At 31.1% G+C, this 13,324-nt stretch overlaps 1 protein-coding gene across 2 annotated transcripts; it reads left to right on the top strand.

The window, feature by feature from the left end:
- The first annotated feature begins 3,004 nt into the window (after nt 1–3,004).
- On the top strand, nt 3,005–11,405 carry LOC105785620 (uncharacterized). 2 transcript variants are annotated; one of them, XM_052633282.1, is made up of 4 exons: nt 3,005–3,677; nt 3,756–4,461; nt 4,575–4,697; nt 10,663–11,405. In XM_052633282.1, the coding sequence occupies exons 2-4, from the start codon at nt 4,420–4,422 to the stop codon at nt 11,251–11,253; spliced, it is 756 nt and encodes a 251-aa protein (XP_052489242.1). In that variant the 5' UTR covers nt 3,005–3,677; nt 3,756–4,419; the 3' UTR covers nt 11,254–11,405. The 2 variants fall into 2 exon arrangements, 1 of the variants encoding a protein (XP_052489242.1); XR_001131073.2 differs by lacking the exon at nt 10,663–11,405 and adding an exon at nt 7,934–8,467 and having other exon boundaries at nt 3,005–4,461.
- Nucleotides 11,406–13,324: the final 1,919 nt, after the last annotated feature.

The following is a 13,324-nucleotide window of genomic DNA, read 5'->3' as shown; positions in this document are numbered from 1 at the left end:
TTTGGTTTGATTAAATAAATTATTAAAAAATTATAAAAAATACTTTTTTTAAAAATAGAAAAAATCAACTCAACTAGTTTTTAACTTGCTTCAATCAGTTTATATCAATTTGTCAATTCGTGGTTCAACCCCTATCTTTGAATTTAAGGATGACAACAGAGTGAGGTGGGAGTAAATAATGTTAAATCCATAACCGCTCCATAGTTAGCACGGTTTGCTCCACCATTTGCTTAGCTCTACCATGAGTGTATAATCTTGAAAATTACTACTACTTTCATAAGATGTTGGATATCGTCTCCTTACCCTGCTTCGTTTCAATTTAAAATTTCTACTTATCTATAATATTTTCAATCTTTTTAAAGTCAAGTAAATATTTAAACATAATTCTTCAAAATATTATTTAAACATGAAATATATAGATTTTTTATATTATGTTATTATATGTTTACCTTTTTAATAGTTTATATGTACAATGATAAAATGGTAATTTTATATAGTAGAGCAGATAAGGGTGGGGTAAGCAATTACCATAATTGTTCCATATCCACTATCCAAAAGAAAATAAATCCACGCAGCTGTACCCACATCCACTTCTCAAAAGAACAAAGTCGCTCCATTCGAAGTGGTTTGGGTTTTGCCATTTCTATTTGGACTAAAACTCCATCTAATTCTTGGTCCAATCAATCCAACTAGTTGATTCAATTTTAAAAACAATGATTTTGATCGATGAAAGAATTTTTTTAATCTCATCGGGTCGAGTAAGCAGGTGGTGAAGTTCAAAAACAAAATTAATTGCCAATGTCTTGACCTTGAGAGGACAAATTTTTAGCATTATTGGCATTACCAGACATTATATTTATAAAAGAAGAAGATAGAAAAACGAAAAAAAAAAGTAAATAGATATCATTTAAAAGAAAATTTAAAAAATATTTTAAAAAGTTTATATGATGTGGCAGTTTATTATTGGCTAAAATTCTTTAAGAATTAATTTCCTCCATTGCTTGGTAAAGTTGAAAATGAAAGAAAAAAATAAAATTTTGAAAAATGCATAATTTGAACTAACATATACTTCTCTCCAATTTTTTATAATCTCATCATCTCAATTTGGAAGGATTAGTTTTTATACATTTAGGAGGGAAAATTATCACCCCTCCTAATTTCTTTCCTCTCACTTTTCTTCTTAACTAAGCACACTCAAAAATTATTTTCTTTCCATTTTTCCACTCACTCCTTCTATTCCTCCACGTATCTACCCAATTAAACATACCCTTAGTTTTTAAACTTGACAATACTTTTTTATTTTAGTCCTTGTCAATATTAGTAAGATTAATGAAATAAAATTTAATAAAATATATTTATTTTTTAAATGCAATAAATTGTGAAAATTATAAAAATTAATAAAATTATAAAATTATTAAAAAGGTAATGAAATTGTGTTTTATTTTAGGTTTTATAAAATTAATTGTCTAGGATTAAATATATATATTTGAAATGTAGTAATAATATAACGAAAGACTAAAATGAAATTTATTAATATTAACATGGATAGAAAATGATACAATTGGCATGAAAATCACAATTGACTATTGGAAAATTTCTCTTTTTTCTTTTCATACAAAAATTTGATTCACTCAATTTTTACAACTAAATCTTTGTTTTTTCAACGTGTTAGCTTTTGGGTTGGCTGCTAATCACGATTTCTTCAACTTTATTTTTTTTTAGTTTTATTTTGCTTTTAATTTCATTCCACATTATCGTGGTTTTGTCCACAATTCGTGGTTTTATTTTGTCAATATTTTTCGTGGTTTTTATTTTATCCAATCTATTTTCTTTGAAAGTAGATGTGGTTTTATTTTTACTTTTATTTTTTAGTCAAGTTTAGGCGTATATGTGAAATTTGTCAATATAATGGTGCGACTAGATCTTTTAGGAATCATTATTGAAGGATTTTATCATGATAGATCATAGTGATGATGATAGATTTGAGATTAGGAGGAGAAGCTATCTAAGACTTTGTCTTTTATGCATCATTGATGCGGTGGGTCTCTTAGAGCTTTTGGTAGTTGTTTCTTGGTTGATTGATGCTAATCGTTAAGTTAATTTGATGATGGCAAGGCTAGGATGCAAATTTCAGCAAGTTGATCAAATTGATGCATCCCTAGTTTATATTTAAATTATTCCAATATTATAGTTATTGTCAATTTGGCATTCTCTTTTTAAAAAATATATATTTTTTATAAACATGACATTTATACATTTATTTGTAGTGATTTATTTTTTATTTGTACTATATATCATATCTTTGCATTATTATAATTCATAATTTTTATTAATAATAATATTTTCTTTTAAAAAAATTAATATGCCAAAAATTACAAGTAGAAAGCATGTGAATATTTTGAAAGGTTCCTAGTGAAAGAAACTAGTTATGAGTGGGTTGGAATAGGAATCTTAAGGCAGGATTTTCCACAAAAAATTCGAGTTTTTCCTAATCAATCAAGAACACTATGAGTGGATTATTTGTTACCTACAAGATAATTCACACCTACAATAGTGATGCCTTGTTGAAACCTCAATTTCTTTTAAGAAACCTTGATAGATTCACCATCTAAATTTTATTTTATTTTATTTTATTTCCTGTTGAAATCCTCAATTTCTTTTAAGGAAACCTTAATAAATTTATCATCTAAATTAAATTTTATTTTTTATTTTCATTTTTAAAGGAAAAATATTGTATGAAATAGTGATGCTACATTATCTATATCTTTTTAATAATTAATGTCATATCAACATTTTCATCTGAAAAAATCAAATCTAAATGAAAATTTTGAAATTTAAAAAAAATTGTTGATGTGTTATTATATTATTAGAAATGGATGATAGTTTTTCTATTCTTAATTCCTTTCAAGTGGCATTTATTCACCACCACAACACATCACATCAACCTGTTGTATTTCTTAAGTTTTTTTTTTATAAGTTTTTTTTAATAAGATAATATCCGCATTTTAATAAGATCCGGTCATACTATTATTGAAAAGACTTGGAAACAAACAAACAAACATGCCACGAAGCAAAACAACCCAACGGGTAAAAAATTAAACAAAAGCCAAATAAAAAAGGAACCAAAGAAAAGAAAGGTAGAAAACAAGCAGTTGAAACCCTTCAACAACCCTAGTTGCGCACGCATGTCCGGTAGGGCCAAACCACAGTCAGAAACAGCCCACAATCTTCGATCCACGATGAAGCCACAATAAAGCCTGCAAAGTAAATAACAGATTTGGCCGAAACACAACTCGAGGAAGACCCCCCATCAAAATCAGGCACCTTCCCAACGATCTCTTTAACACCCACCCCAGAACAGACTCCGATCCGTCCTCCATCCATATAACATCCCGTCGTCGAAGAAAACCCTTATGGGCTAGAAGATGGGCCAGAAGATGGGCAACTATATTCCCCTCCCCGTTTTATGTGCTGGAACTTGAAACGCTCGAAGCCCAAAACAAGTCTCTTCGCATCCTAAACATAAGCACTCACCGTCGACCGACCAGTGGCCACACTTTGAAGCTTGCAGAGAAGCACCTCCGAGTCACCCTCAATCTCAACCCAATAGAAGCCAAGATCTCGGGCAAATCTGATGGCTCACACACATGCGAGAGCTTCTGCCGATAAGGGACATGGTATGTTTTCTTCCCAGAAACAAGCTGGGCCTAATAACAGCCCTTTAGAATTTCTAATAACTATCTCTGTGCTGGTAGCCCGCAAATCAGCGAAGAACCCTGCGTCAAAGTTTACGCGAGCCCATGGGTCTACAAGGGTCTTCCAGAGCGACAAGCCAACAGTCACAATATCCTCTCTAGGAAACAAGAGGGAATCTAGCTCCTGTAGATAACCCAGAATAGTGATAAGTATTGATTGAGTAGGCAGATAAATGCCCTCATGAATTAGCTTGTTTCTAGAAGTCCAGAGAGTCCAGGTAGTGATGATAGAGAGTTGTATATGCTTCGTAGCAGTAGCGAATATTTGACTAATCCATTGAATGGTTTAGATTCTGGAACCATGTGCTAATAGAAACCCAAGCCGTGCCAAACCTCCTGGACCACAGGACAGTCCCGACAGACATGGAGAATGGTCTCAAGCCCACTACCATAGTGTGGGCACATACGATCAACCCTGATTCTCCGGCGAAACTAATTATCTTTTGTAGGGAGAAAATTATATATGTATTTCCAACATGTAACTTTCATTTTTTCGGGAACTTGAGCCCCCCATAGTTGTTTGTAAATATTTTGTGTATGCTGCGTAACACCACTGTAACGATCACCTTTCCCCCGAAAAACCACGCAATAGAAATATGTATCCGCTACGGACAGAATAATCTCCAGTGCTATCTGGGAACCATCTCCATCGATCCAACAAATCATGAGATGCCAATGGGATACGTCGAATAAGGTTAACAATTGGGTAAGGAAAAACAGTCCCTAATAAGCCAACATTCCATTCGCTCCTATCTATGTTAATTAATCAAATTTGCCACCCTGTCAATCCCAGTAACCCTATCCATCTGTATTTTGCAGGGCCGTTCACCAAGGAGCCAAGCATCATCCCATACGAAATCGATTGCCCATTACCAACCTGCCAACCACAGCCCATCTGCAGCAGACCCTTGGCGGCCTAAATGCTTCGCCACACAAAGAAAGGTTGGTTCCCTAACCCTAACTCCATAAAATTTTTATGCAAAAAATATTTAGCTTTAAGTACTTTGGCCATTAAAGAATTCGGATTAGTCAATAGACGCCAACCCTATTTGGCAAGTAAAGCAATATTCAACTTTGACAAGCTATGAAATCCTAACCCATCGGCCTTTTTCAAATCGCATAACCCCTCCCAAGAGCACCAATGGATCCCTCTTCTCGTGACTGACTTATAAAGCTATTTTTATAAAGCTCAACTTTATATATATTATAGATTTTTTTATATAAAAGAATATAGAAAAAAAAAATAGAATCACTTTAGTGTATATTTTTCTTAGGCTGTGTTTTTCATTGCGGCTAAGATGAGTTTTTAGCTAAAAAAGTACTTTTTTTTGAAAAGCAATGAAGAACACTCTTCATTTGATAGCAAATTTTCACCTTCTTAGAGCCAGTTCTTCATTACTTTTAAAAAGTGCTTTTAAAAGTGTTATGAAAAATTACTTTTGATAAGTGCTTTTGAAAATTTTGATTGTTTGGTATTACTGTCAAAAAGTGCTTTTCAAGGATAAAATGTCCATTTTAGACATGATATTATAAAGTAACAAATATGTATTTAAATAACGTTCAAATTAGTTAATATTATGATATTTTAGCAAAAATATAAAAAATAATTTATTATAACTTATTGTTAATATTTTAATATATAAACTATATTTAAATATTTTAAATATTTCTAAGTAATTAATATTAATTATTTATTAAATTTAATTAGAATATATAAACTATATTTAAATATTTAAATATAATAATTAAATATTTGTAATTAGATATTGACACAATTGTATTATTATAAAATTATTTTTTATTTTTAATTAATGCTTTTAACACATTTGTATTATTTTATTTTAAAATGTATTTGAATATATAACTCATATTAGATATTAACATAACATAGAAAACATAAACCTAACAAATTAAAATATTACATATATTTGGATTGAAGTTTTAAAAAGGGATAATATTTATATATCAAATATAAATACTAAAAATTTTACAATAGCATTTACAATTTAAAGTTAATTCATTAAACTAGAAGATATAACATCTCTTGTTAATTCCATTTCAAAACCACTTAAATTGTTTGATTCACCGTCATCATCACTATCGTCGTCGTCGTCGTCGTCATCACTTTCTCGACCATGCGCATTTTCTGAATCAATATTATTCTCATATGCCGAGTTATTATCTTCGTATTCCATAAAATCTGCATCATTTCGACCGACATGTTTTCGGATAAAATTGTGTATCGTCATTGTAGCAACAACGATCATCGTTTGCTTTTCAAAACTATAACTTGACATATCCCTCAAAATGGCCCATTTTTTTTCAAAACACCAAAAGTTCGTTCAATCACACTACGTAATGATGAATGCGAATGATTGAATATCTCTTCTTTACCAGATATCGATCTACCTCTACGGAAGTCAGGTAAAAGATATCACTGACCTCTATATGGTCCAAGATAACCTTTCATTTGAGGATATCCAGAATCAACAAGATAATATTTTCCTACAAGTCATAATATAACAAACAATTAATTTAAGAATTTTTTTAATAAAAATAATCAATTAAAGAACTTATACTTTATTATTTAAAAATCACATATAAATAAAATATCTAACCATTTGGAGGGTGCGGAAATTTGTATTTTGGATCTCGAATTGCATCAAATAATATTGTATTGTCATGTGCCGATCTTTCCCATCTAGCCATGACAAATGTGAAACACATATTAAAATCACATATTGCCATAACATTTTGAGTCGGGATACCTTTTCTTCCAATATAGGGAATTTGTTCATTTGATGGAAGAATAGCCGTAATGTAAGTACCATCAATTGCACTTATGCAATCCTGAACAAATAATCATATTACTCTCGTGCATATTTTTAGTCGACCAAATATATTAAAATATAATAATATAAAATTAAATTTTAACCTTAAAATGCGGCATATATCTAGAATCATTACGTATTTGTTCGGGTATTGAGCTAAAAAAGGATCTTCGGGTGCAATTAGATTAGTGGCCATCCTTGAAACTTTCTCAAGCACAACTGCAAAGTGTCGACTTATTGTTGATCTAGACCTTTGAAATCTTTCTCGACATTGGGAAACTTTTGCACCGGTGCCCAAGATGTATAAAAAAATTCCCAACATTTTACTAGAAGATATGTTTCTTGAAGTTTACAAGTTGTATCCTATCTCCAAAACTCTCAGCAAACTTGTGAATACCATTTTAGACATCCTAAAATTAATCATACAACGTGATTTGTGACCGTCAAGGATCTCTTGGATCCATGTCTCACCTGACTGTTTTGAATCCATGCATGGTTGCCTCTATATATATTTCTCGTAATATAATTACACGGAAGAAGATGCAACAACAAATAATCAATTAAAACATTCTATGCGTTGTAAAATCTCTTTCTTTTCCCTTTCATCATCACTTTCATCACCGCTATAATCCTCAACTATACTCATCACCTGTGAATAAATTTTATATCCAAAATCACATATAAACAACTATTGATAAAATAATTTAGTAAAAATAAGTAGAACATAAATTCAATATCTAAAGACCAAACATAAACAACTATTAATAAAACTAGATTACACATAAATAAGTAGAACATAAATTCAATATCAAAAAACCAAACATAAATAACTATTGATAAAAACATACTTCGTTTAAGCCATTATAACTAGAAGATTATACATAAATAGATATCTTTGAACCCTAGAAGATCGGAAAATTTTCAACTATCCTCCATTTCTGTCTTAAGCCACAAAGCTCTAATCTTGGGATTAATTGATAAAAACATAATTCGTTTGTCCTTATTGAGCAATAATCTAAGTGCGAAAAAGTATAGCGAACTAGCTTCTGGAACTTCTTTCGACATGCTGTCAAGCATTTTGACTGCTTGTGGAATACCATATGGATCCATAACAGGAGTCAAACTAGATGTGGCTTGACTCATATTGTCAGCTGCATTGCATAATTTTTCTATTTGACTGGACAATCTTGCAGCCCCTCCAATTTGCTTTGAGGATTTCTTTCTTCCAGTTTTAAAATGTGAACTTGGCATCTCAGGGTTTTTTTCTTTTTTAATCGTTTCCATCAATTTGAACATCATTTGAAATGTGAACATCATTTCTCATATTTTCTTCTTCACTCTCTTCAGGTATTTCGTTGTTAACATCCTCAAAAAAATCACTACGGAGTGTACTAGAAGAAGGTGCCCATGCTTTATCACCTGTTGCAACTATCCCTATGAACATTTGATCCAACTTCCCTTCGAATTCAGGATCAATGCCCGATATTCTAAATTTTTTAGCTTCAGGCACAACTTGCATATAAAATGATTGTTTAATAACAGTAATTGGCAATAACCTCATAAATAAGAAAAAAATAAAAAATATTTAGAATTATTAATGTACCTTGAGCCTACTCTCCCACCATTCATCCGATGTATCAACGGTTCTTTTTATAGGATTCCACCCTAAACCAGTATCTTCGCCTTTAAGTTTCTTCCAAGCTTTCCATTCTTTTTTTAGGGCATCCCACCTATTTTTAAGTTGTCTTTGTGAAAACCTTTGCCCGTTTCTTTCTCAAAGTTGGTCATTATTTTCAACCATCCATCTTTTGTGAAATGAGTACCAGGCCTATTGCCTTTCAATATCTCTTTAATACAAATATCACAAAATTTCTCTGTCAATCTCTTATCCCACATTGCTTTCACTTTTTTATCACTAACTTCAACCGCCGAAGTACTCATCTATTGTGTATACGAATAGATTCGTTTCAGCTAGTAAATCAATCAAGAAAATCAAATGTCACATAAATATATATGTTTACATATGTATAAAAAATTTAACTATATACATGAACAAATAACAGTATTAATGAATAAAAAATTTAACTATATACATGAACAAATAACAGTATTAATGAATAAAAAATTTAACTATATACATGAACAAATAACAGTATTAATGAAGCTTGTTGCCTACCAGTCGGGGAAGGGTCATTTTTTTTCCACATTGAACTATTGGATTTATTGTAAAAGTTGAAGCCTTTGCTTTCAATCTTTATAACTAGCACAACACACAGTCTTTCGCATATTGTATTTGTAATAAAATAAGCAGGCGAGAAATATTGAGAGAAAAAGGTATATTTGGACGTGTAGTAATTGGCATTAACAGGATTACAATTGTCAAGCCTTAAAAACAGGCCTAACCCAAGCTATGTTTTTCATTCTTCACATAGACTCTGCTAAAAGTAGGTTAAATTTCTATATTTATGATTAACAAGCCCCGCTTTCGTCAAACTTTCTGTCGCTTTCCCTAGAAAATTTTTTTACTGTGCTAAGTATCCAAAGTGGGCTCCGACTACCTTCACTTGCCTGTCTTATACAATAAGCTACCATTTCTTTTCGTTTTCTCTTCTTCTTATGTGTATTTATTTTCCATTGTTAATATTTCTACCTTAAACTTTATATTCTTTTTAATAATTTGTTTACTTCGATGAGAATTATTCAGGCAAGGCAGACTAGTTCGGGGCTTGGGGTCGTACTGTAAACTTCAACTTCGGTGAGTCAAGCATGGTCGGTGAAAGCATCGGTCAGAGGTAACATGTACGACAACAAGTTGAGTGGGCGTAAACTTCAATTTCTGGCGGTCTTGTTTATGCCCACTCAACTTGTTGTCGTGCATGTTACCTCTGACTAATGCTTTCACCGACCATGTTTGACTCACCGAAGTTGAAGTTTACAATATCGACCCCAAGCCCCGAACTAGTCTGCCTTGCCTGAATAATTCTCACTGAAGTAAACAAATTATTAAAAAGAATATAAAGTTTGAGGTAGAAATATTAACAATGGAAAATAAATACACATAAGAAGAAGAGAAAAAGAAAAGAAATGGTAGTTTATTGTATAAGAGAGGCAAGTGAAGGTAGTCGAAGCCCATTTTGGATACTTAGCATAGTAAAAAAATTTTCTAGGGAAAGCGACAAAAAGTTTGACGGAAGTGGGGCTTGTTAATCATAAATATAGAAATTTAACCTACTTTTAGCAGAGTCTATGTGAAGAATGGAAAACATAGCTTGGGTTAGGCCTGTTTTTAAGGCTTGACAATTGTAATCCTGTTAATGCCAATTACTACACGTCCAAATATACCTTTTTCTCTCAATATTTCTCGCATGCTTATTTTATTACAAATACAATATGCGAAAGAATATGTGTTGTGCTAGTTATAAAGATTGAAAGCAAAGGCTTCAACTTTTCCAATAAATCCAATAGTTTAATATGGAAAAAAAAATAACCCTTCCCCGACTGGTAGGCAACAAGCTTCATTAATACTGTTATTTGTTCATGTATATAGTTAAATTTTTAATACACATGTAAACATATATATTTATGTGACATTTGATTTTCTTGATTGCTTTACTGGCTGAAACGAATCTATTCGTATACACAATAGATGAGTAATTCGGCGGTTGAAGTTAGTGATGAAAAAGTGAAAGTAATGTGGGATTAGAGATTGACAGAGATATTTTGTGATATTTGTATTAAAGAGATATTGAAAGGCAATAGGCCTGGTACTCATTTCACAAAAGATGGATGGTTGAAAATAATGACCAACTTTGAGAAAGAAACGGGCAAGGGTTTTCACAAAGACAACTTAAAAATAGGTGGGATGCCCTCTAAAAAGAATGGAAAGCTTGGAAGAAACTTAAAGGCGAAGATACTGGTTTGGGGTGGAATCCTATAAAAAGAACCGTTGATACATCGGATGAATGGTGGGAGAGTAGGCTCAAGGTACATTAATAATTCTAAATATTTTTTTTATTTTTTTCTTATTTATGAGGTTATTGCCAATTACTATTATTAAACAATCATTTTATATGCAGGTTGTGCCTGAAGCTATAAAATTTAGAACATCGGACATTGATCCTGAATTCGAAGGGAAGTTGGATCAAATGTTCATGGCGATAGTTGCAACAGGTGATAAAGCATGGGCACCTTCTTCTGGTACACTCCGTAGTGATTTTTTTGAGGATGTTAACAACGAAATACCTGAAGAGAGTGAAGAAGAAAATATGAGAAATGATGTTCACATTTCAAATGATGTTCAAATTGATGGAAACGGTCAAAAAAGAAAAAACCCTGAGATGTCAAGTTCACATTTTAAAACTGGAAGAAAGAAATCCTCAAAGCAAATTAGAGTGGCTGCAAGATTGTCCAGTCAAATAGAAAAATTATGCAATGCAACTGACAATATGAGTCAAGCCAAATCTAGTTTGACTTCTGTTATGGATCCATATGGTATTCCACAAGCAGTCAAAATGCTTGACAGCATGTCGGAAGAAGTTCCAGAAGCTAGTTCGCTATACTTTTTCGCACTTAGATTATTGCTCAATAAGGACAAGCGAATTATGTTTTTATCAATTAATCCCAAGATTAGAGCTTTGTGGCTTAAGACGGAAATGAAGGATAGTTGAAAATTTTCTGATCTTTTAGGGTTCAAAGATATTTATTTATGTGTAATCTTCTAGTTATAATGGCTTAAACGAAGTATGTTTTTATCAATAGTTATTTATGTTTGGTTTTTGGATATTGAATTTATGTTCTACTTGATTATGTGTAATCTAGTTTTATTAATAGTTGTTTATGTTTGGTCTTTAGATATTGAATTTATGTTCTACTTATTTTTTACTAAATTATTTTTATCAATAGTTGTTTATATGTGATTTTGGATATAAAATTTATTCACAGGTGATGAGTATAGTTGAGGATTATAGCGGTGATGAAAGTGATGATGAAAGGGAAAAGAAAGAGATTTTACAACGCATAGAATGTTTTAATTGATTATTTGTTGTTGCATCTTCTTCCGTGCAATTATATTACGAGAAGTATATATTGAGACAACCATGCTTGGATTCAAAACAGTCAGGTGAGACATGGATTCGAGAGATCCTTAACGGTCACGAATCACGTTGTATGATTATTTTAGGATGTCTAAAATGGTATTCACAAGTTTGCTGAGAGTTTTGGAGATAGGATACAACTTGCAAATTTCAAGAAACATATCTTCTAGTGAAATGTTGGGAATTTTTTTATACATCTTGGGCACCGGTGCAAAAGTTTCCCAATGTCGAGAAAGATTTCAAAGGTCTAGATCAACAATAAGTCGACACTTTGCCGTTGTGCTTGAGAAAGTTTCAAGGATGGCCACTAATCTAATTGCACCCGAAGATCCTTTTTTTAGCTCAATACCCGAACAAATACGTAATGATTCTAGATATATGCCGCATTTTAAGGTTAAAATTTAATTTTATATTATTATATTTTAATATATTTGGTCGACTAAAAATATGCACGAGAGTAATATGATTATTTGTTCAGGATTGCATAAGTGCAATTGATGGTACTCACATTACGGCTATTCTTCCATCAAATGAACAAATTCCCTATATTGGAAGAAAAGGTATCCCGACTCAAAATGTTATGGCAATATGTGATTTTAATATGTGTTTCACATTTGTCATGGCTAGATGGGAAAGATCGCACATGACAATACAATATTATTTGATGCAATTCGAGATCCAAAATACAAATTTCCGCACCTCCAAATGGTTAGATATTTTATTTATATGTGATTTTTAAATAATAAAGTATAAGTTCTTTAATTGATTATTTTATTAAAAAATTCTTCAATTAATTGTTTGTTATATTATGACTTGTAGGAAAATATTATCTTGTTGATTCTGGATATCCTCAAATGTAAAGTTATCTTGGACCATATAGAGGTCAGTGATATCTTTTACCTGACTTCCGTAGAGGTAGATCGATATCTGGTAAAGAAGAGATATTCAATCATTCGCATTCATCATTACGTAGTGTGATTGAACGAACTTTTGGTGTTTTGAAAAAAAATGGGCCATTTTGAGGGATATGTCAAGTTATAGTTTTGAAAAGCAAACGATGATCGTTGTTGCTACAATGACGATACACAATTTTATCCGAAAACATGTCGATTTAAATGATGCGATTTTATGGAATACGAAGATATTAACTCGCATATGAGAATAATATTGATTCAGAAAATGCGCATGGTCGAGAAAGTGATGACGATGACGACGACGACGACGATAGTGATGATGACGGTGAATCAAACAATTTAAGTAGTTTTGAAATGAAATTAACAAGAGATGCAATAGCTTCTAGTTTAATGAATTCACTTTAAATTGTAAATGCTATTGTAAAATTTTTAGTATTTATATTTGATATATAAATATTATCTCTTTTTAAAACTTCAATCCAAATATATATAATATTTTAATTTGTTAGGTTTATGTTTTCTATGTTATGTTAATATCTAATATGAGTTATATATTCAAATACATTTTAAAATAAAATAATACAAATGTGTTAAAATCATTAATTAAAAATAAAAATAATTTTTTAATAATACAATTGTGTCAATATCTAATTACAAATATTTAATTATTATATTTAAATATTTAAATATAGTTTATATATTCTAATTAAATTTAATAAATAATTAATATT

This window comes from Gossypium raimondii, chromosome 1 (assembly GCF_025698545.1).
Source record: "Gossypium raimondii isolate GPD5lz chromosome 1, ASM2569854v1, whole genome shotgun sequence".
Classification (NCBI taxonomy): Eukaryota; Viridiplantae; Streptophyta; class Magnoliopsida; order Malvales; family Malvaceae; genus Gossypium; species Gossypium raimondii.
This window is presented reverse-complemented; position numbering and strand designations above follow the sequence as displayed.

Excerpts from the sequence above, each read along its gene's own strand:
- LOC105785620 (XM_052633282.1), top strand. The coding sequence starts at position 4,420 with ATGAGATGCCAATGGGATACGTCGAATAAGGTTAACAATTGG. Across the intron at positions 4,462-4,574 it reads CGAATAAGGTTAACAATTGG|GGCCGTTCACCAAGGAGCCA; the intron begins GTAAGGAAAAAC and ends TGTATTTTGCAG. Across the intron at positions 4,698-10,662 it reads GCTTCGCCACACAAAGAAAG|GTTGTGCCTGAAGCTATAAA; the intron begins GTTGGTTCCCTA and ends TTTTATATGCAG.